This window comes from Rhodnius prolixus, unplaced genomic scaffold (assembly GCF_049639745.1).
Source record: "Rhodnius prolixus isolate KJV_2025 unplaced genomic scaffold, Rpr scaffold_1, whole genome shotgun sequence".
Lineage (NCBI taxonomy): Eukaryota > Metazoa > Arthropoda > Insecta > Hemiptera > Reduviidae > Rhodnius > Rhodnius prolixus.
This window is the reverse complement of record NW_027411581.1, coordinates 24665842-24690250: the sequence shown is the minus strand read 5'-3', so window position 1 is coordinate 24690250 and position 24409 is coordinate 24665842. Positions and strand designations below refer to the sequence as shown.

The 24409-nt window shown below is 32.0% G+C and overlaps 1 protein-coding gene and 3 long non-coding RNA genes across 4 annotated transcripts; 2 read left to right on the top strand and 2 right to left on the bottom strand.

Moving 5' to 3' along the window:
• The first annotated feature begins 50 nt into the window (after window positions 1–50).
• LOC141447867 (uncharacterized) lies at window positions 51–17735 on the top strand. The gene is made up of 5 exons (XM_074115770.1): window positions 51–2945; window positions 9182–9284; window positions 16150–16232; window positions 16306–16450; window positions 17560–17735. The coding sequence occupies exons 1-5, from the start codon at window positions 2859–2861 to the stop codon at window positions 17640–17642; spliced, it is 501 nt and encodes a 166-aa protein (XP_073971871.1). The 5' UTR covers window positions 51–2858; the 3' UTR covers window positions 17643–17735.
• LOC141447903 (uncharacterized) lies at window positions 2403–7620 on the bottom strand. Its single transcript, XR_012454663.1, has 2 exons — window positions 7505–7620; window positions 2403–3250 (listed from the first exon to the last, which is right to left on the bottom strand). It is a non-coding gene; the product is annotated as an uncharacterized lncRNA (long non-coding RNA).
• Window positions 17736–17762: 27 nt separating the features above from the next.
• On the bottom strand, window positions 17763–19060 carry LOC141447920 (uncharacterized). Its single transcript, XR_012454678.1, has 3 exons — window positions 18378–19060; window positions 18110–18282; window positions 17763–18030 (listed from the first exon to the last, which is right to left on the bottom strand). It is a non-coding gene; the product is annotated as an uncharacterized lncRNA (long non-coding RNA).
• On the top strand, window positions 19029–24353 carry LOC141447917 (uncharacterized). Its single transcript, XR_012454677.1, has 3 exons — window positions 19029–19090; window positions 19170–19396; window positions 23390–24353. It is a non-coding gene; the product is annotated as an uncharacterized lncRNA (long non-coding RNA).
• Window positions 24354–24409: the final 56 nt, after the last annotated feature.

Sequence of the window (24409 nt, the reverse complement as noted above, 5' to 3'; positions counted from 1 at the left end):
TTAAAGAAAATATATTGTAGCACATATAGTATGTAAAAAAAATACATTTTCACTACGTTCAATGCATGTATCATTTTGAAACCCTCGGTTGGAAGATAATTAAGAACTATTTCTTTAAAAAAAATAACATTTGCTGATTTTTCTTGCTCTTATTTCTAGTGTATTCAAATTTGTGTTCCATATTTAATTGATCATAAATAAGTATTGATCATAGAAATTATTAAGTGTATATTTCTCTGCAAGTAATATACATAATATAATGATCAGCATCATCATCTTTATTTCAAAAAAAATATTACAATTAAAATAATCCTAAAGACAATACTCACGGTCAGAGACCATCTTAAATAATTGCCTTTCGTAACTAGCTTTTTGAAAAATATGTACATACTTAAAAGAAAACAATTCTATTCTAAACAATTGAAAAACATTTAATGTAAATGAGCCAAAAAAAAAGAGAGCACAAATATACATTACTTCTGGTAAACAAGAATAACCAAGTGAACCATTTTATTCAGTTATAGAATAATGAAAGATTTTCAAACTTCAGTAATAAACTCCAAGGCTGTACATGTAAGCTCAATCATCCTTACAGTATTTTATCAGGATTATCATATTTTTCCCGTTCATGCATTAAATATATCAAAGGTTAAAAGGCCTTATTAAGTGCAATTTCTAGACTCTTTTAAAATTTGGCTAATGACTAAAGTTGAAATAGTTTACTTTTCTATCTGCCAAATTTTACACATGTAGGAACCATCTTCCTACCATCCTATAAAATCACTATCCGAATTAGTGGTCGCTACTTTTAAAATATATTATTTAGTTGTATATTAATCCATGATATTTGCTTTTCTCAGCCATTAATTTTAAATGTAAAAAAAGCTATAATTGTCGTAGAAGCTTTTCCAATCTTAATAAAGCCACTATTTCTTTTGTATTTTAAAAAATTGCCAATAGTGCAGAATTTAACGATAAACCCTTTAAACAATTAAACAAGCTTTAATCAGGCACATTCTTATGATGAGGTCTTTTCGTTAGAAAGCATTGACCAAGCGATTAGGTTTTCAAGTCTGTACATATATTCCTGTGGGAATCCTAAACGACAAAATGAATTGAAAAGTTCGTAGTGACCATGGTTCGATTTTTCACCTTTTCGAGTAAGTGGTTTGTTTGTTAAATTTATTGCAGCTATTTCCTTGTTTAGCCAATTTTATTCTGACAAATATGAAATAATGGAAAATTATTATTTACATTTATCTGAATAGAACCCCTTTCTTCATGTTATCTCAGAACAAGTCGTTTTACATTTCCAGATAATATGTCTATAAACAATCAGCACACAAGCTCAGGCTTGATGAAGCGTAATTGGCCTGGAGTCTTTTCTCTGCAATATTTACTAAAATATTTTTAAAACATTAAATAATGTTTCAAATTTCTTTTATTTAAATTTTTACTTATTTATTTCCTTTTTCTTTTTAAAAGTACTCATGGTTTTAATTTGACGTTTGACAAATTTTTTTATCCAGGATTATCAATTAATTTATTTACATAAGAAGGAAGCAGTGTCGTGCCTGGAAATGGTACTTAGAGAAGAGGTTCAATTTCTCACAACCTTAAGATAACCGCTAAAATTAAGAAAACCAGTATCTGGAACAAATTTAAAATAAAAGTACGTAGCACGTACACAAAGATTAAAGAAAATCATGGTCAATTCATCAAACAGAACCAACTTTTAAGAATGTGCCCTACCCTTCCCTTCTACTAAGATGCTCTGGAATGAAAATAATGCAATATTTCCTTCTGTAAGCGGTAAAAACGAAAATGTTCAGCAATAGCAGCCAGTTAACATCTATTTTGCAAAATATTTTTTTATTGGTTCTATACGTTTAGGGTACTTTTTTAGTTTGTTTGTTTATCTTATCACATTTCTAGCACTTATATAAATTGTGTAATAAATTTCCAGAAGAACTAATGCTACTTCAAATGTAGGTCTCCAATAAAATGGGTTTTGCAAATATATATATATATATATTTCTCTGGCCACTGACGAGCATCCTTCCTCCTATATTCTAAGGCCTGACAAATTATGGAGTTTTGAAAAAGTGGAATTTTCAAAATTAAGCTTTATTGTTTACCTCATTAATTGAAAATCCTTAGAATTGATCCATTTTAAAGTAACTTAAAAAAAATTAATGTATTCTCTTAATTTTATTGAAAACTAATGAGAAATATTATATAACTGTAGAAATATTGAAATATTATTATTTGTGGCTAAACTATCATGCATAACATCAGTAAAACTGAGGGAAGGCTAGGCTTTATGAAGCAGTCACTTGAGCTCATTGTGTGAGTTGGTGACTGACTGAATTACCGATCACTGTGACAGACCCAAACCTTCCTTATTACTCTCGTGTGTGCACTCAGTTAGCAACCATTGTCTGTAACATTTCTTGTTTATTTTGGTTCATTAAGCAGTTTTTGTCAATTTCTAACTAGATATCCTCCATTTTGTGTATAGTTTTCCATAAATTTACTGATGATTACTAACAAAATATTAATATTGTCAAATTTATTGAAAAAAATTAAATTCAGTGCTAAAAGTAGTGAATTCAAATTATCTTCTGTTACATAATATGCTAATTTGTTTGGCCATCTAGTCAACTGAATTACTAAAACTATAAAATGTAAAAAAAGTGTACAGTTTGCTATATTAGAGCTGGTACTGTAACATGGTATCTGTTTATCATTTATTTGAAGTGACAACGACCACCTCTTTGAATTACTGAAGGAGGAGAAAGATCAAATGTTATCTACTCGCTGAGTTAAATGAATTTTTAAAAGTGTTTATTTTCATAATGGATGCAAGATTTCCATTACTTAACTCTTGCTGTTTTCTATTTTCTCTGGAAACTGGGGCTAAAATAATTGGATTCTTTGAACTGGTAAATATTATTAAAAATAGTTTATATTTAGTATTGTTTAAGAGAGTATTTGCTAGTAATAGTAATTTAATATTTTGTTTTTCATGGTATGAGCTGGTATTCTTTAAACATTTAAACTTTATTTGCTATTATTTCTGTTGTGTCGTTTTAAAGCACTATTAATATAATCGCTGATGAAGAGTGTCTATTGAATTATACAAGTTTCCCTTAAAAATAATCTTCTTAGGAGCTAACAGCGATAATCTTCTTAGGAGCTAACAGCGGGCTTTTCATACTATTCTTTCTCCTTACTTCATAACTGCACACTATAAAATAAATATAAATTTAACAATAAATGTTTGCACAATTTTGGTCAATAAATTTTGTATTGTACATTCATTTTAAACTAGTATGAACAAAAATAAACCAACTAAACTTATGAATAAATAAAAAATTCATTTTAAATCATGAGAAAAAATCAACCACCGGGAATAAATGGTTTTCAGATATTTTGAAAATTTTTTGATGGATGGGTGAACTGTAATGTTTAGCTTTTCTCCAAAATGTAATTAATTATGTTTATTGTTTCTTGCTTTGGCCACATCATCAGCACAATAATATGAACAAAATTATGGATGTTTTTGAACAATGCGCTTTTTCGTGCAGCTTTTTGCGATCATCCACTGTACAGCTGTCCTACCGGCCAAAAGAGGGTTTGGTTATACAAGAAAAATTCCTGATTTGGATAAAAAATCTCGCGCAAAAAAACTTTAACAATTCCAATCACCATGGTGAAATATAATATATGTTTGTCTTAATATTTTTAAATTCTCTTCACCATCAAAGAACAGGTATCTCTCTATCTATTCTGAAATGAATAAAAAAACAATTTTCAAAAATATATGGAATTTTTCCCAAATACTATAATTATATACAAGTTTTCATAAAGGTGTAGAGAAATTCTATTAAGTAATTTTATTGCTCTTCCAACTAAAATTACTGGGAAAGCGACTTGATACAAGTCGCAACAATTTCAAAATCTTTGCCTGAAGTTTGTCCAAGTAAAGTCAACTTTCTCCTTTCAGATAATATATTGAATTGTATTATATTTATTTTAAATTTATTTTATCGGGATTCATTCAAAATTACTGTTAAGAATGTATTCTGTTTCTTTAAATTTGTTTCTTATGATAATTATATTTTTTGTAGCAATTTTTGCAAACACTTTCTAATATAATTCCCTAACTTGACGTTTAAATACCCATTATTTTTACAACAACAAACTCAGTGGGCAATTAAGAACAATTAAATTATTAGGAGTTCTAATTATCTACTTATATATGTGTGTATGTGTGTACTAATGAGCTACTTATCATTAGTACAAAATATATTAATACATTTTTTTTTGGAAGGGGAATTGGATTGTTGGTTGAAAATAAGCTTTAGTAATAGTAAATTAGTTTATCGCTTCAGTTGGTTTATCAGTTATTGGTATAGTATTTAGACGATTTTTATCAAGTCCAATGCCTTTTACGAAAAACATTTTTAATTAAAAGGATTAATTTAGTTGAAAAATGGGATAAATTGGCAGTAAATATTTAACTGTGAGAAAATTTTACTTAACAAACAATTTATCTAGCGGAAAATTCAAAACTGCACTCATGTAATTCTTTCATTTTTTTTTTTTTTTTTTTTTTTTTTTTAGACCTTGATTTTATTTACAGATCTCATTGACATATTATTCTTTAGAAATTGTATTGATAGTATTTTATTATGTAACGAGAGAACGATGCCTGGAGGTTCCAGGCGCTCATAGCCATAGATTTTTAATGTCGAAAAAAGTACCTAATGCTGAACTTAAGAACTGCAGCTGATAATACCACTGGAACCTTTTTCCTAAAATAAGCTTTAACGGAAAATGTCTAAAAATAATTCTAGGTGGATAAGGTGGAGTATTACATTTCTTCGTGATTCGCCAGACAAATGACCCACGTTCTTCTTATTCGTTCTTAATTAAAACTGTCCGGTAGGACAGTTGTATAAGGGTTGATCGTCAAAAACTGCACGAAAAAGCGTAATGTTGAAAAACACCCAACTTTGACAATTTTTTTCTCTTTTTCTATAAAAGATAAAATTCCCAAATTTTCATTATAATATAGGGCAAACCCTCCTTTATAACTGTAATTTTTTCGTAATAACATAGATTAATTAGTTTTCGAGAAAAACGATGCGAAAAATGCACAAAAATTACATTTTCAAAAATTCTTCTTCTTCTTCTTCTTCTTCTTCTTCTTCTTCTTCTTCTTCTTCTTCTTCTTCTTCTTCTTCTTCTTCTTCTTCTTCTTCTTCTTCTTCTTCTTCTTGTTACCTTTTTTGTAAACTGCGTAGCGCCTAAACGCACGAACCGATTTTCATGAATGAGGTGTTATTCGATTCGGACTTTTATGTAGATGTGCCTTTTGGGGGTCTCGACGCTGTACATCGAATAAGAGAGGAGTTAGCCCCCTTTATGTAAGGCCCCCTCCAAAATTATTATTACTAATACTCTGTAAATCTTAGCCCGATTTTGAAATAATTTGGTAGGATGATAGAGTTAGGGCTCCTCTACGTAACATTAAAGCGGCGATCAGCTCTTACACTTGTTAAGGGAAAGTATAGCAATCGTTTCAAATTATCGACACGAGAACCGATTGTCATGAATGAAGTGTCATTCGAATCGAAATTTTGTACAGATTTGCACTTTAAAAGTCTGAACGCTGTGCCTCATAAAGAGGGGAGTTTGCCCCACCCAAGTAAGGCCCTTTCTAAAACTATTATTACCAATATTTCTATAACGCTTAGTCCGATTTTGATAAAATTCAGCTCGAATAAGTTGTTAAAGCTCCTCTACTTGGCTGTGAAGGACCATCAAGCTCTTGCATCTACTAAGAGGAAGTACTGCAATCGTTAAAATTATCAATGGTTGAACCTATTTACATTAATGAATTGTCGTTCGATTCAAAATCTTTGCCTTTTAGGGAGAAGTACTGTAATCGCAGTTTATTTTTCTTACTTCTCTTAAGAGGAAGTACTGAAATCGCAGTTTAATTTTGCTTTTTACGTACAAATACCTTCCTATTTTATTCAAAACGCTTTCTCAAAAAAATTGTTATTGAGGATGGCAACTATAATCATTCTTTAAAAAGATCTCTCCAATGATAGTTATGGTTCCGACTTTAACACCTTATCAGGTTATAATGATAGAATTGCTTATTCTAAATTTTAAAAAAATCTGTGAAGCAGATAAGTAACTTTGTAAAATAGACAAAAATGAAAATCTATCCAAAAGGTACAAAAATCTCTTTAACAAAAACTTACAGTTTAAAATGCTAAGTACAAGGGTTGATTAAACGCCAAAAGGTACACAAATCAGCGAGTACCCAACATTTCATTCATGCTTAACTGATATAATTTAAGTAATTTTGCTGCATTAACTTTTTCTTCACATTTTTTTAGAAATTATTAGATGTCACAGACCCTTATGCTGGCCAGATCATTCATAATATTATTTTGTTATAATTATGATAAAATGTATATTATATCTTCGTTTTTAAATAGGTACTTTATTTTAACTCCATTTCAAATTATTCTTTGGATTTATCTTTAATATGCCCTTTATTCTTAGTAGTCACATATACATTCATGTTAAAGTAGAGAAAAACAAAGTTAGAGTCAGCTACTGTTTAAATTTGAATCACTTAATTTAACAGAATATTTCAGTCTTGAATTCGTCTTACCGAAATATTCGTGAGCACAAATAATTCACAGTTAATAACAAGTAGATTATTCAACAATTATTCATTTCTCAATAAATTGTAATTTAATTTAGTCTCCCTAATTTTACTTATAGCAAAATACTGGAATAATTAGCTGCCTTAAAATATGCATATCTTATTTATTTTATATTACATATATACAACATTGTGAGAAGAACAGCTACATTGAGAGTGTAATTGAAACTATATTATTTGCGATAAAGCCAGATAATTATTACCTATTATTATAAACGTTTGACTACTACATAAAATAACAATTACTTTAATGGAAGAATGAACTTAAACCGACGATAAAAAAAAATAAATAAAATAAAATAAATAAATAAAATAAACAAAATCATTGATGTATGTTGATATAAGCATTTTTTAAAAAAAGGTTTTGAATTTTTTAGCCTCATATTTTTTTATTATTTTTTATAACGTTTTCTTTCTAACCTGTAATTAATAGTTTGATTATTATAGATTAATAGATATTACTGTCAATCTACAGTGCTACTGTACTAAAAAATATGAGCCGAAATATTGAACAAATATTTTGTAGACGAAAATGGCCAGCATAAGGCAAAGTGACATCTAATAATTTCTAAAAAAATGTGAAGAAAAAGTTAATGCAGCAAAATTACTTAAATTATATCAGCTAAGCATGAATGAAATGTTGGGTACTCGCTGATTTGTGTACCTTTTGGCGTTTAATCAACCCTTATACTTAACATTTTAAACTGAAAGATTTTTTTAAAGAGTAACATAATTAGTAATACCACATACCGCGTAGGGAGAATTGGATTAGCCACTTCAACACGATCATGAGCAACATCCACTGCAATACATTTACTCAGTACACGTAGGGCAACGTGGTGGTGTAACCCCACTGCTAATCCTTGCTTCTATCCCTCTTTTGATCCTGCCTATCTCTTTCCTAACCCCTCTGGATCCCTACCCAAGGCAAGATGGGGACTCTTGTCGTGGCTGTATGCGTACAGGGTAGTAAAATATATGTGCGGTTACGATCACCTTGAGGCACCGGGCGAAACCCCATTATAATGTAGCCTTCCTATGGCAGTGGGGGTTTGCCAATGGTGACCGTTGATCCCCTCACTGCACGCTGGAATTAATGACTGCCAGTGGGTGCCCTCAGAGGGGTCTTGTTTCCAGGCCTGAGGTGCATGATCGCAGACGACTTACTTGAGATGCTAGACCTTAGCTGGTTCTCGGCCACGGTATTTCTGTAGTGTTCAGAGGCAGGAATCTTTTATTCTTGCCTCAAAGACGAACATACTTGAGGGATATTTAGCCTCAGAATTTCAGGGTGGACTTTTTATCATTTCTGTTGAGATATTTTACTCGTATATACGTTGTGTTAATATGGCATATTTTTTGCACATCTTCAATTATAACCATGGATTTCAGAATGGATTAGCTTGATGTTAGCGAAATGGATTCTCTCGCGAAGAGATTTCCAGCTTCGAATCCAGCTAACAGTAGATTTTTTCTATCTAGGAGCTTCTAACAGCTCACTTTTCACAGATGGACAGTGAAATGAACACTTTTCACTGAGGGAACACATCCGGTGGCCGATAGTGCATTGCTAAATGTCCGGGCGTCAATGAGCTCAGTTGTTGAGATGTTAATCATAAATTAAAAACTGGTGAAGTGGTATGGAGAACAGTTTTAAAAGCTAATGTCTGCTGAAGTAGGAAGGATACATGCTCGCCCCGCTCGGGTGGTAAAAGAGAGAAAATGAATGATTGAGGGATTTAATAACTGTATCAGACAATGCGCCCAAAATAAAACTTAAAAAAATGGTGCCTAATTGAGGGCAGAAAACTTATTTGAAATTCCATTTTCTATTCAAAATTCTTAAATTTTAAATACATAAACGAAAATGAAAGAACCAAATTCCGACAATGGAAGGATGTAAAGTCTCAAAATGATAGAACTTATTGCCCTAAAATTTTAAATTCCATTTGATCGACAAAGACGTTCTTTAATTCCCTGAATGAAGATAATAAATCGTATTTAATTCAGAATCTTCTTTTAAAATTTCCTCGCTTTAACTAAAGAAAAATGAGTGGTAAAATCTCTCCAACAAGATTATTAAAGACAGGACAGTTTACAATTAACCCTTTTAAAAGCATCGCTCCATCTTTTGTTCACATCAATAAGATCAAATTAATACCCGTATCATTTAAATGAATTCCACTTTAATCTCTTATCGACCTCTACATCAACCAGTAATTCGTCTAATTTACAGAATGAGTAACAGGAGAAGACATACCACTTTAAACAATTCACGTAAAAATCATTATTTTTCAAAACAATTAGAGCAACTTTGTGAATTACGTTATGTAAATTTTTAGGTTGGCAACAAATATATTTTGTTTTTTTGTTAAAATTCATTGTTTTGTTGGAAATTATTTTTATGATTGAATTAAATAATTTCAGATTGGAGATGCTGCATTATTTTTATATGGCTTAATTAGTACATTAAAAGTGGTAATTAATGATGAAGCTGTAACAGAATCAGAGGAAACGCTCCGAAATGTTTGTAAGTTGGAATCTCATTTCAAACCTACTTCGTAATTTTTTTTTGAAATGTAATACATAAAATGTATAATATGTGAAACTTGCCAAAAGAAAAGATGTATGAAAATACAATATTTGTTTTTAATTAAATCAGAAGTTCAGTTCCGCTGAGTAAGATAATTCTAGAATGAGGAGATCGGGTACGAATGGCTGCTGCTTGCCAAATTATTTAGAAATAGGTAGCCTCAATTTACTAAAAATGTTTAACTGCCAAATACTAATTTCCAATGGATGAAGGTCGAATAAATTTCTCTCGTACGAGTCATTCCAATTAGAGATTCAGTTAGATATTTTTCATTTAAAAAAAAAGACTAAAATTTACTAAAATTTTAAAATTATGATTTAATTAAATAATTTCAGATTGGAGATGCTATTTTTATATGGCTTAATTAGTATATGAAAAGTGGTAATGAATGAATGATGGTGTTATGGTAATCTGCCTTATATGGATAGGGTTCTGTCGTTACAGTCAACTTCGTACTTCACCGGACAGCGAGCTCTGAGAGGCTCCTAGGAAGAGAATATCTATTCGAACCCTGAGTTAACCGAAAAATGGTCTATCTTTCTCGGTTCAACAAAATTTGCTGTCAACGATCTGAAATTAAATTCATATGAAATGCATTTATATTTCATTTAAAAGAAAAAGATTCAGTTTTCGTTTGAAATTATGACTGATGTGATTGGACGGTTTATTTCACAACCTTCTCTTACAAAATTTAGTCTTTAATTAATAGAAAGTTATTTACATCAGTTCATTGTCTTAATTTAAATTTGTATTAAATAGTTTTTGTTCACTAATATCGTTAAGGAAGATTTTCTTCAATTTCTAAATTGTGACGACTAACACATAAATACTAATGGAATTTTGTTTACTATTGCAATGGATTATTGCAAAAATCACTTAAAACCATTAGAGCTCTTTCTAATTTGGCTTTAAAAATAGAATCGGAGTTGAATATACTTGATTCGATCTCTTTCCGTAGGCTTGCTCTCTCTGAACCTGACTCAGTCAATGAGGTAGGTGACTGTAAGTCAACAATCTGTCTTAGAGACAGAAGGAGATGAAGGAGTCATTTGGAAAGCCGACGGAATTAAAGGGGAAAATATCGTGCGATAATGGTTTTCCTGCTTTGCGGACCCAAATAAATTAAAGTGTCTAAATTTAAGCATCTAAATGTGTAGGTAAGGAATAGACGATTTAATGAGGCCAATATAAATTGATACGATGACCGTATCGTTTGCAAAGTTCGGAGTCTGTGCTTTCGTGAAGGTGAAAAGATAATCCCACAGTTTTTTGTGACGTTCACTCACACAAAAGTTAAGTAGGATGAAGAAATAAATATAATTAGAAGAAATATTTTTATTTTAAACGAAAATTCAGTAAATTTATACAAATAAATTGGATATTGTTTTGTTCTAAAAGAAAAGTCCAATGAAGTGGAACTATTTACAATTAAACCACAATTTTATGTACGAAGGGCAAATAAACCACATTATTTTTTTTAACATAATCGTGTTTTTTCAAATAAATTGTGAATACAAAAATATTTAACTTGGAAAAATATGAATTTATTAAAAAAATAAATACAATGACTTGTTGACCATAATTTATCGATAAGGTGTATTATAAATAAAAAACGAATAAAATAATATGTACTGTTATTCACTTTAGCTTATTAAAAATAAAATTAAAAAATATCAATGTGGTTTTTGGGGTTAATTAAATGAAATATAGCGGAGGCGAGATTAAATTTAAAAAAAACGCAGCAGTAAAAGCTTCTGCTGAAATGCCGTTTGTTTTACAATCGCAAACTAAGTTGACTCATCATTCATCTTACAGAAGAGCTCTTGGCTTCTGTGAATCTGTGGTTGTATTCCAATTAAGTCTATTCATTTGTAATCTTCAATTTGTGCATGCAGCCTGAGCTGGGTTGTGTAAAGAATTGTTGCGCTTCTTCTCTAGAACCAGATTTCTTGTCTTCGGAAAGATGAAGGTCTTCTTTCTAGGTAGATAAAAAGCTATGGAAGGTTAGACCTCCATGACTTCTGGTCTGATTGGTCTGATACTATTAGTAATGCTAATATCTTGTTATGTATACGATTATGCAACATCTTTTGAACTGGACGATTCTTCTTGATGTACCTTCTTGATGATTTTTCTAGGTAGATGAGAGGTGGTGGGGAATCAATGTACAGTTTTCAGCCTACGTAAGTTCCTTTGTTGAAACCATCTTTTTGTACAACGTAAGGGCTGTAAAATCCTTTACCAAAAAGTTGTTTCTGTCCAGTTTCTTTCTCTTTATCTTGTATAGAATTTATTCATTAAGTTCGAGTAGTAATCAAAAATAGGACTTTCATTTTTTAAACTATTTCAATGTACAACTTTTAGCCAAGATAGCAACAAACAAGATGAACAAAACTCTGAAGATTATAGAAAAATGAAACTTGTTGAGGATTAAAGAAAGAAGGCTAAGAGGAAGAATAAGTGATAATGGGTAGCCTCCTTTCACTGAGTTTCTGTGTGACTTATCGGTACGAAGATATATTCTGTGACACAAATAGTTTAGACGTTCTTTATCTTATCATTTAAGTGTTATAATTTCTGCAAATATTTTACTGAAGATAGCACCATTATTTATAATTTGAAATAATAATTTTTCTAGAACCGAAGATAGAGACAATCACAAATTACAAAAGAGTTAATGAGAAAAAAAATATATAAAATTCAAAGAATCTATGATTATTTTAGGCCATTTACTGCCCATAATGATGACAATTGTATTTTTTCCCCAAATCTAGATTTCTTACATTTCCCAAAAAATAATTCTGCTTTCATTAATTTCAAGTAAATATCTCTTGCACAGTTGCATAATTGTAAACCTCATCTAACCAGCATCACCATCATCAATTGGGGCGAGCAATTTTTGGGTCCGGTTTTACTTAGTGTTAAGTTCAGTATTCATACATGCTACCTCAATTAAACTTTGTTTCACATTTATTAAATATTTTATTTTCAATCTACATTATTTTAATAGTCATTAACGTTTAATTAAGTGGATTAAAAAATATAGTTATTAATAATGAAGTTTTTAATGAACTAAAAGAGGAAACTACACTACATTTATTATGTTGATTTTGTTTATTTGTGGATGTATCTTCATCCACTTACGGACTAGAGCTGTGGGGTTCAGCCAAACCTACAAACATACGGACTGTACAGACCGTATCAATCAAAACTACTTCGACAGATATCTGACGCACCTTTCTACCGTGACTAACCTCACTCTTCACACCGACCTCAACAATCCCTTCATAGACCAACTCGCCAAGACTAAATACCAAAAATTCCACACTACTCTCTCGACTAGCTCTAATCCTCTTGTACTGTCTCTCGCTTCCTCTGACATCCCTAATACTCCTCGCCGTCTGAATCGCCAGTGGCCCCGCGACTTGTAGTTTGAAGACCTAAACGCCATTATTCTCCTATCTCTTCCTCTCATTCTCCTCTCTCCTGTAGAGAGTGCTACCGCTGGGTAGTTTTTCTCCTCCTGCTCTCCTCCCGCATTAGTTCATCACTCTCTCCATACTTACTTATTGTATACAATGTATACAGATTGTAAATTACAAAATAAATGAAAAAAAAAGAAGTAAACTTTTGTGCTGCTCTTGGACAGTTCCAAAACGGGGACCAGCGCTAATCCGAGGTACTATATCTCAGTAAGCCTAGGAAAACTAGCCTTTCTGAAATTGCTAATCTCAGTACTTTCGGGCTGCTGAGTACTGAGACGGAAATTAGTCTGACCCGGGAACCCTTTCCATGGAACATCGAAGGATTTCAGCCATTTCACGGTGAACGAAACTACCTCATAAAGCAATAACAATAAAGTGTTGGAATAAGACAAACAGTCTTTGTAATTGGAGGCGAACATATCAGGCCAGTAACGACAAACCCGATTGGGAAGGGCCCGCGCTAATGAAGTGTTGGAATAAGACAAACAGTCTTTGTAATTGGAGGCGAACATATCAGGCCAGTAACGACAAACCCGATTGGGAAGGGCCCGCGCTAATGAAGTGTTGGAATAAGACAAACAGTCTTTGTAATTGGAGGCGAACATATCAGGCCAGTAACGACAAACCCGATTGGGAAGGGCCCGCGCTAATGGAGAAGTCATATTGCTTTTTTGTCTACGATAGCTTGCCCTATTTGAGTCATCTTTTCAGATATATCACCATTAGGATCGTTATGAACAGAATTTAATCCTTAACTAGCAAAATGAAAATGAGGGAGAGTGATTTATTGGGCGAATGGAATAATGTTAATGCATTGGCCAAAAATTCTTGTCGATCACTTGCAAGTTAATTTTTTCAGAAACAACACAGTTCGCCAATGAAGGAGAATTTCGCGGAAGGAACTTCTTTCTAGTAAATAATGGTAATAAGAGCTGCGCTAAAATGGAAGGGATTTCAAAGCGGAGATCCAGGGTTTGAATCCAGCTTTCTCTTTCTGGGAGCTACTGTCAGCTCAGTGGACAGTGTAACGAGTGAACACTAAGGTGGCTAGCAGTGCACTGGAAAAAAAGCTCTGGGCGCCAATGACGTCAGATGTGGGGCTTATTAAATTAACAAAATAATAATAACTGGGCTAATGAACTGCGAAGTCGATGCGCAAAAGAAATTAGTAATAATAATAATTAAAGTAAAAATGTAACTTGTCAATTGTGCAGTTAAAGTCTCAAATAGATGTTCGTTAGTAGCGGAAATTGACACGCATTGTTCTTTCTATTGAGACAATTAAAGAGCACAATTATTCTGTGACGTCATGCTGAAGATGTGCGCCGTTTACTTCTATCTACCCGTTATACACTGTACATTTACTTATTAATATCTTGCAAATATATTGAAGAGAATTTTATAAATTAAAAATAAAAAAGGCAGTCTTGATTGTTTTAATGGCAGTTCAGAAGGCAGAGAAAGGAAACAGCCAAGTCATTAAGAGTAGGGAATCTAGATTAATGTTTAAGTGAAAATTAGAAACCACCGTTACTTTAAGCTTCCCTGTAGTGTCTAATTTTAAGAAATGAAGTGCTAGAAAGCTTGCTTAGAATAAATGTTTTAATTAACAAAAATTGAAGTGAAACATATTCCATACCTTTTCAAAATGTTCTAAAAAACGTCCAATGGTGTTCAAATTTGGAATTGTAAATAAATACCATTAAACAAATCTGTAATCTATGCACAGTGCGTATACGGAGAAGTGGTCGAAACTTCGGTAGGTGATTCAGCAGCTCAAATGCAACAAAAAATATTTCGCTTTGGCCCGATTCTCAATAGTGTCCCAAGATATTTGCATTTTTAACTTTTCCGTCGATATTCGCGTTTTTCGCCATAAAAACGGCCGTAACTTTTCTATCCTTTATCCTACAACAAATCTGCTTATGAATATTTATTTAGATGCCAAAAATGACCAATATCTACACAAATTTTCATTATGCAAACAAGAATTGTGACAAATTTTTAGTTTTTGACTACAATTGTTTGTGCTACGTATCTTAATGAAATAATGGAGGTTTCTTTCATCAAAATTAATAAATAATAATTTAAAAATAAAATGGCTATTTTCTTTTTGTTCCTTCTCCAAAAATTGACAATTTGATATCAGTGAAAAGTCAGTTACGCAAGTTCCCAGTTTTTTGCATTTACACCCCCTCTGTTCGGGGTAGGGTTTTATTAAAAACCAAAAAAAAATCCATATAGTCTTGAAGCTCAATAAATGCACAACTTTTTCTGAAATTATTTGACTCCTTGATTCATTAATTATTGAAAAAATTACAGTTGAAAATTTTAACAAAAATCATCGAGAACGAATTTTTTAGACGTTAAAGCACACGTATTGAAACTCTGGGTTAAACTGAGTTATACATTAATTTCCTATAGGAAATTTAATGCTCTTTCGTTTGGAATAAGCAGATTTGTTGTAGGATAAAGGGTAGACACGTTACGACCAATTTTATGGCGAAAAACACGAATATCGACGGAAAAGTTAAAAATGCAACTATTGATAATCGGTCCAAAGTGAATAGGATATTTCTTGTTGCATTTGAGCTGCAGAATCACCTTCCGAAGTTTCGACCACTTCTCCGTATACACCCTGTATACTAGTTTTCAAGAAAACGTTTATTAGCTAATCTATTTGATTTGGTTCCAAGATATGAAATTCTATCAAGGAATTCTGGGAGCGAAGTGAATATCTTCTCTCTGTAAAGGATGTTTTAATATAATGTACGGTCCTATGTCTTTAAATTATTAAGGATAGTTTTTTTTTTTGTTTAATTTAAAGCGCGTTAACCACTGAGGTAATTGCCGCTCGTAGCCCAATGCCTGCTGGCTTCCGAAAGTGCTGCTATAGATAGATCATTGCATAACTATAATTCCAAATTTAAACAATATTTCACTACTGGAGGTATCACATTAACGAATGGATTTTTCACATTTCTGTGGCTTTCTTGAAGATGGCTGCGATCATTTTTTTTCCAAACTTATACTACGTACACGTAGATCTATAACCAGTAGATTTAGATACTATAATAGACTTGCTTAAAATCTATAAATAAATAATGAATTTCTGCGTTATAACGTATTTTCCAATGAATTAACCTTATATACGCTCCATGACAGACCTTTTTCAGGTTATTCATATCAGGCGTCTTAAAACTTGCTCCAGCATTAAATTGGTCTTCTTATTCCGTCAGATAATCCTGTCTGATATTTTTAACTAGTCAGGTTCCTTTTTAGAACCAAAAATTTTAATAAAAGTTTTCATATTTCAGTGTTAACAGCGTTCGTATACGTAGACTTATCATTCCTATTTGAACTAATATTTGCTGTCTACTTGCTTTGTGGCATTTACAAGGTATTTATTTATTTTATTTTTTTGTTTTATGTAATTCAGCGACTTTACCACTGTGATCAAAATTTTTTTTTAGGTAAAACCGAATTATATTAAAGTGTGGCTGATAGTGCAGACGGTATTTTTAGTTATATCTCTTTTCGGATTGCTGTTTATGGTTTTGTTATATATTATGCTTAATAGCGATGATTTTAATATTATAGAGGAAACCATTGTCCTCAGTAAGTATTGTCCATTTTTTTCTGAATATTAAGTTATAAATTAAAATGAAATATAAAATTAAATCTCCATAGAATTTAATTTGTATGCATTCTTAATAGTAAAAATGAAAATTTGAATCACATTGACAGCTGTTAATGAATTTATTAGCTATCCATTTTAATTAAATAAAAATAATATCAAAAGAGGCGCTGATAACTATCGCAGAATATCTTTGATTTTATCCGCTGTAACACACATTTTTATTGCATCCTCAACCGGCTTCGTGCTTTCATCCATTATCAGAGATAGACTAATCAGTCATGGGTACAGATTTCGACTTCACCTGATCGTCTCGCATTCACTTGCTGACGCACAACATTTTCCGCAGAATAGTTACCTTCCATTATCTACATACGTACATAGGATTTACTTTAGAGGCTTTGAGGCATGATTTCTCTAACCAAGTAGTTGCGTTAAAGATCAGAATTCCAGTGTTTCAGTCTGATTCGCTAATCTTGAGTAGTTAGAGAAATCATTTGATTCATTTTATAATATTTTCGACCTGCTTAAAAATTACAGAATTAAGTGCTATTTTTCGTAGGGGACCTCGCTTGTAAATCTGCTTATTTTCCATTTTAACTTTGGTTAGTGCTATCTGCTATTCGACATTTCTACTCCAAATTTATTTAATCTGCTTTATAATTCTTTTATGCATTCACGTTCAGTATATAAATGACTTGCGTGACACGCTTTAGCATTTTCTAGTTACAAATAGTTATAGTCAAGAGAGTTCTCTTGAGTCACTGAGAGATGGAAATCTTATTCTAGCAGCACTTCTAGAGCTGAGATCAGTCATCCGCATAACAGATTAGCTTCATAGCTTAACAGATTAGCATGTTAGTCCCTTCCCTTAAAGTAACTTAGTAGAAAATACTTTTATTAAGAATGATTAAAAGAACTTATTTAAATTGAATACAAAAAGTACCTCCTTCCTTTTAAAAATCAGTAATCAATCAATATTAGGTTTTAGGGGTTAAGGTTCAACAAGTTCTGATCATATTTTGGTTTGTGGATTATTGATAAATGTAATTTTACTTATTAATGAAACCAGTCATTTTCTACATTTCAGTGCTTCACGGTTATTTTCTTTTAGTGGTGTACAGTTATTATCACAGATTAAAAGAAGCCAACGTACTGTTAACACAAGTATAAATTTGCTTATTAAAACCAGCGTTAAAATCTTTATGAAAAAAGTTGTATATTAAAAGTTTTGTAAATTAAAAAATATATAATTTATTTAACTAATCTATGTAGACTAATCTACGTGACCAACCTCACTCTTCACAACGATCTCAACATTCCATTCGTACAACTTGCCAAGAGGAAATATCAAAGGTTCCGTACTGTTCTCTCTATTCGCACCAATCCTCTCGAACTGTCTGTTGCCTGCTCTAACATCCCTGACAATCCTCCTCGCCGACTGAGTCGTCAATGGCCTAGCGACTTCTTTGAGGTATGAAGACCATACACATCATTGTCATTGATACCCTGGAGTTTCTCTCCTGGTTTTCACGCACCAGTTCATCTTATTTACTTTGCTCTATATATTTATACAGATTGTAAATAACTTAATAAATTAGCAAAATAATAAAAATAATTTTAAAATCATTCTACTTCACCTCAGGACAGTTGCAGGCAATAAAAAGAAATTTTGTCCGTCACTCTTCGCAATTAAAGGTATAAACCGACTTGGAATGTAAAACCTATCGTATCTTGGTGAACAGCTCTTTTTTCCACTTCTTCGTACACTATTAGAAATGACTAAAAAATATCAGCGCCTGAACAAACTCTTCTGAAAAGATTATGTATTACAATCAGTTTTCTAGGTTTGCGCTATATGAATCCATATTCCAAATACATTTAGATTGATAAGAAAATGAGCAATACCATCTGGAAGAGTTGGTTCTCCTCTCCAGTGACTCCGACAGACCAAATCACAGCCGTGTGTTTGAACTGCATGATCAAATTAGAGAATCGCAATAGATCTGAGGTTTAACTCTTAAGTTAATCTGATTCATGATCTGAGGAACTTAGAACAAAAAATAAAATAAAAAACAAATGTTCGTGCGAAAAATTGCTGTTGGGTTTTGAACTTTGTTGTTGTAGTATTAATTTAAAACTGAATAATTACTAAACTTCCCTGAATATAATTGCACAAAATTGTTTGTTCAAATTGTTCAAGTTCATCCTCGGAAGACTATGGTTCCATAATTTTTTTATGTAGCCTTATACTTCGCTAAACCTACGCTTCGATGTTAGGAGACGACAGGTTCACAGATTAACCGCTAGTAATGGAAATAAAATGTGACGATTATCACACGATTTCTCTTTTAAAGCTCCTGCAGAGAAATTTTTTCTAAATCAATATCATTAAACAACCAACAATACATCCACTTCCGTTGTTTCTACAGATAGAAAGGTCAGTACATTTTCTTCAATAAACCTTTATAAGTCACTTTATTATTAATATTATTTTAAAAGTTTGGACAATATGTTTTAGAGAAAATATGTTTTTAGACTATTCAATTCATTTCATTTATTAATACTGCGATCTTAGCTATCCTAGCGACGTAATTACTCTAACAGTCCCCCCAAAAAACGTAAGAAAGTTTAAAATAAACACATTTAGTGCTTTCTATTTGGACTTTCCTTTTTCTAATTTTTATTTTTACAAATCAGGATACAATACTGAAGGTGAGTTTTTATTTAATTTCCAACGTTTCGACATGGATGTGTCATCATCAGCATCAGTTGCTTTGATATGAAAGAATTGGATACGATGTATTATTGTCTGGGCGGTAAGCGTTTGGAAGCGGGAATCCAAAAGCTAAGATTTATTGTGAAATACTGCCTTTGATTCCCAGTCATAACCTTAGAATTTATTCCACTTCTATGGAAAGCTTTAAGTGAGTTAGCTATGAACGATATCGTATGTATTTTTTTGCTTGATCCATTCTTAAATATTTGTTTTAAAAAAGGTAGATCAGGAATGATTTCTCACCTAAGATAAAGAAAAACAATTCAACTTTATTTTTCATGAGATTTAAAAGTGAAAGAAAACTGCATACATTGAAAAAACCAAGTGCATAATTTTTAATAGATTCATTGAGGAAAATTATAATACAGGGTTGATACAAAAATATGAATATATTCTAGTTTTCTTGCGTTGATAGAAATGTTACATATCCAAATAGTTATAATAATAATGAAATAAATAAACGGTGGCAAGACAAAATCAAATCTATTTTTAAGTAATATGATCCAAGAGACCATATTAAAAGAAGGACAAATGTATGTAAAAATTCAGGCTTCTAGTTTCTTTTATTAATTTTTTTTTTAAATGTGTTGATCTGAGATGCGATAAGAGTAACTTAACCTTACAAACCACTAGAATTATGTAATCCATAACTTTTTCAAGGTAATCAATAATTCAGAATCCTAAGAAACGGATACTAACTAATTTTATACGTCTGACCAGAAAATGCGGTTTCCATTATCTCCTTTCCCTTGGAAATTGATGAGACCATTTTTTTTTTGTGATTTCAATTTTCAAATGTTTTTATAATCTTGTAAGCTTTTTTTTTTAACAATTGCACACTAAAACAGTGTCCCCCTAGATCTGTGATGACGAACCTATGACCCGCGCAAGCTTTTTCACTGACCCACAATTGCTAGGCAACCATTTGTTTGTTTACGCGGGTTAATTTAGATTTTCTAATTGTGTGCGATAATTTATATTCTATCTGTATTTTTTTCAATCACGCATGTTTACAAAATATCAAATAAAATGTATAATTTTACTCATATTTTGTTTGTTAAAAAAATCGAAAACCGAAAGCAAATAACCATATTTAGATTTTTCTTCAGATAAAACACACTTTTGTAAGGTTTTGTTCAGTTATGTTTTTGTAAAAAGAGACTTCCATAGCACTTGTTTCGTCCCGTTTTACCCGTTAAGCCAACTGAATTTTAAAGATTTTTAGTTTTGAATATATTCAATTTAAAATTTTTAAACTTATCTCTTGTGCAAATTGGCATTAGTGACCCAAGGGCTAGTACTAAAAGAAAAAATGAACAAAATTTAACCCAAGTCTCAAAAAGGTACGCCATCCCTGCCCTAGACTTTTACATTGGTCATTCTCATTACTGTTGAATTCACACTTCGCAGAGAAATTGGCGGCAGTGATTTTTAATGTACAGTTCAATAAAATCTAAGTCCGTGGCACAATAAAGTCCGTCTTGAGTGGGTTCCGGGCCATGTGGGGATTAAGAGGAATGAAATAACTGATCAGTTGGCCAGGGATGGAGCTAGTACTCCCTTCATTGGCCTAGAACCAGTCCTGGGGATCACTAGGGGTGCAGTTTGTGAGGCTCTCAGAGATTGGATCTGGAGAGAATATGAAAAGTACTGGGTGATGCTTCCTGGGGTCAAACACAGCAAGAGGGTTATGCCCTTGCTGTGCAAACAAAGAACCAAAGTGACTCTAGGTTTAGGCAGGAATCAGATCACTCTGATTACAGGCCTATTCACAGGGGACGGACGGTTCAGAAAGCACCTGCAAGGTAGGGCTTATTAGCTCGGAACCGATGTGCAGATTGTGCCAAGAAGAGGAAGAAACGGTCTCCCACCTGTTATTCGATTGCTTTGCAATCGAGAGACTGCGCTACGAAATCTTCGGTACCTTGAGACCAGGGAAGATTGTAGCGCAGAAGGAACTGGTAGGGAAAGCCCTCAACCTTCTTAGAAGGGGAGGTTTCATCTACTAGACTTAAGGGAAGGCACAAAAAGCCTCTTGGTGGCTGCGGAGCCGTGGGGCATGGGTTCCGTCCCGCCGTGTAAAATCTAAATCTAAGTCCGTAGCAACATGGAGTACTTTAAAGTGAAGAATTTATTTTACATCACCTGCAACGGGACGACGCCGGATCGAAATACCAAATTCCAGAAGGAACAAAATCGGCCGCTAGTAAACTTCTAGTAGAGTTTCACTTCAAGGTATTGGACATGGCTGACTACAGGCTCTGTTTGCGCGCCGGTACAGTGCATACTTTGTAACAGCTTACAATTACTTTTCTTTTTCTTTTTTTTAAGGAATTTACTGGGTCCTTAACAATAATTTAAAAAAATGAAGTTACATGGCATTTTAATTATTGTTTTATTTTAAATTAATAAGAAATAACTAACAAAAAAAGTGGTTGGATCCGCAGTGATGGCCAATACCGTTGATTTTATCCTCACAATGACCGGATTCATATTATCTTACATCATCAGTTCAGTGAAAAAGTTTTACTTCCACTTATTATTATTTAAAGTAATCAAAGATAACTATAACATAAAAGTTACAAATTTAACGAAAATTAAAAATATATTGTGGAACTTTTTTCTGAATGTTTACTTCTTAAAATAGTGCTTTTTTTGTTCTCGATAAAAACTTTGAACTTAAATTACGAAACATAATATTACATTATTAGGCTGTAGCCTAACGTTAATTATATTGAAAAACTAATTTATCATTCAAACTCCACCGAATAGAGATTAAGTTAATAAAACTTGAAGTAGGTAATGTAAGACGGCTGAAAGTTACAGATTTTAATGTAGCGGAAGAGATATCTTAGTTTAGTTTTATTAGCAGCACTCTCTTTCCATGGTTGTACACACAATGGAAGACTAGACTGGAAACATTGATTCTGTAATCACTGGCGCCTCTCTTACCCAGAACCTTGCCAGATATAATGTTTTTCTGCTTGTGATACCCATCACAACTTACTCTAACCCAGCTTTACATATGAATAGCAATAAGTAAAGTAAGTTACACAGTCTTTAGGTTTTGTATAAAATCAATCTTTTAAAGCTTTTTTTCTATATCTTACTGGGAAGAAAAATTATTTACAATTGGATTAAATATTCACCACGAGTTTTCTCGAGTTGGCCAAAATTCGGAAAATGCGTTTCAGAAAGTAGTAAAAGCTTGTGGGTCGTAAATTTTCGTAATGTACAAGTTAAATAATTAGCAGCTTACAATGAAAAAAAAAATACTTGTGTAGTTCAAAATATTTTGTTTGGGTGCCTTCAAGTGACAACAGAAAGTGCAGTCAAAACCCTTGTAAAAACTCCGATTTAGAACAAAACAAAAAATTATACACTTTTATTTTAATCATATTTCTTAGAAAATGTTTAGAAAAGATGTTTTACATAAAAAAAGATGTTTGTACACTTCTTTAATAAGGAAAGCAAAAGACAGCTAAACAGTAATTTAATAAAATATTGTTTCACGCAACAAGAAGAAAAGGGCAAATATTTCGAGATGTATGGGTACTTCTCTCAATAATGAACGCGAAGTAACTATTTTTGTTTTATTTTTATTTATGTATTTGCAGACTGGTAATGACTTAAACGGCAACCAAATTTTCCACAAGGGGCTAATTAGGAGAACAAGTCGTCAAGACTGAATGTGTATATGTTCTTGGTAACAAATTAGAAAACCTAATATATATATTTATTATTGGTCTTGAGATAATAGTACTTAAGATATCATCTATACACGGAGGGGCAATTCTTATACTTAATAACTTGCAGCCTTAGCTCATTTCTGTCTCAAAGGTTTCGTCCTAAAATGTTCGTTACCAAAAATGAGATATTCTATTTATTCTCGAGTACGCATCGACTGCAGACTGCAGTGATAGTTGGCGCCATTAGTATTAAACGTTTACCTGCTTTTTCTTTTCACTCCCAGACACGATAGTCTTATAATTAACTTTGATCAAGACGAAAATGTGTTAATTTAGGCCAATTTCCTATTCAAACTGAATACTTTTTTAAAAGGTATTTCCCTTTTTCTTTTTAACTAATTCAATAAGTTAAACATTGTCAAATCTATGTAATTTTTATTTTGTATTTTTAGTTAGGTAACAAAATTCACAACACTTAGCCGATGGTGGAGAACAACAAGCTATGCCAAAGTTTTAAATATAGTATGGACACACATAAACATCAATAATAAATATAACAGTCCAAGCATAGATTTCAAAAGAAATGGTTTAAAGAAATACGGAAAGTTCACAAATCATATCTTAGAATACTTGGAAATAGAGAAGGAAAGATTATTAGAAATTATTACAGTTATTGTTATTACAAGATAAAAAAAATGTGAATAAATGTCACAATAATAAGAAATGATTTATTCAATTGCGGACTGAAGAATTATATGACAGTTCTTAAACGACAGTTGCAGTTTGAGCCATTCGTAAATCACCAATAATTCTGAAATAGAAACCTAATAGACTGTTAAACATAGATCAAACATCCTGGAATTATTATTGTGCAAACTCTTGCACACAAAATTGTAGCGATTGTACCGTTCCCATTTAATTATACAAAAACATTTTAATTACTTTGAAAAAAAGAAAAGTAATTTAAGTAATTAAGGAAATTAGATTGATTCTCGTGTAATCATACTCTCATGGACTCGGCCTCGTGCACCCATTGCACTCCCCAAATTGCCGTTATGCAACTCAGGTTCTTTCACCAGTTTTCAGCGATTATAACCCTTTTCAATTATATTTTTATTGTTTCATGAACAAAAATTTTTAAATTCAACTAAAAGTTGTTCAAAATATTGTTTGTTTTTGATTTAATTTCTTTATTTACCGGTCCCTGAAAACCTCAGTAACCACTTTTCCAATTTAAATAAAGATTTTTTACCCAACCAAATTTATTTGGTACTTGATTGCAACACAAATAGTATCAATACCGTTTATTATAAATTTTTCGAAGTAACGACCAACTCTACTTTTCATCCCCAAATCAGTTTCTCTTTAAACTTATTTTGCCTGATTTTTTATTTCCCACAATTTGTTGCAGTTTATTTTGAGGATCTTTTTAGGATAAGAATAAAGTGTGAACTGCAGGAGCTGAAAGTTTG

Bases quoted from the DNA above. Each gene is read 5' to 3' on its own strand.
- LOC141447867 (XM_074115770.1), top strand. From the start codon at position 2,859: ATGGATGCAAGATTTCCATTACTTAACTCTTGCTGTTTTCTATTTTCT. The intron at 2,946-9,181 runs GTAAATATTATT...AAATAATTTCAG, and splicing joins TAATTGGATTCTTTGAACTG to ATTGGAGATGCTGCATTATT. The intron at 16,451-17,559 runs GTAAGTATTGTC...TCTACATTTCAG, and splicing joins AGAGGAAACCATTGTCCTCA to TGCTTCACGGTTATTTTCTT.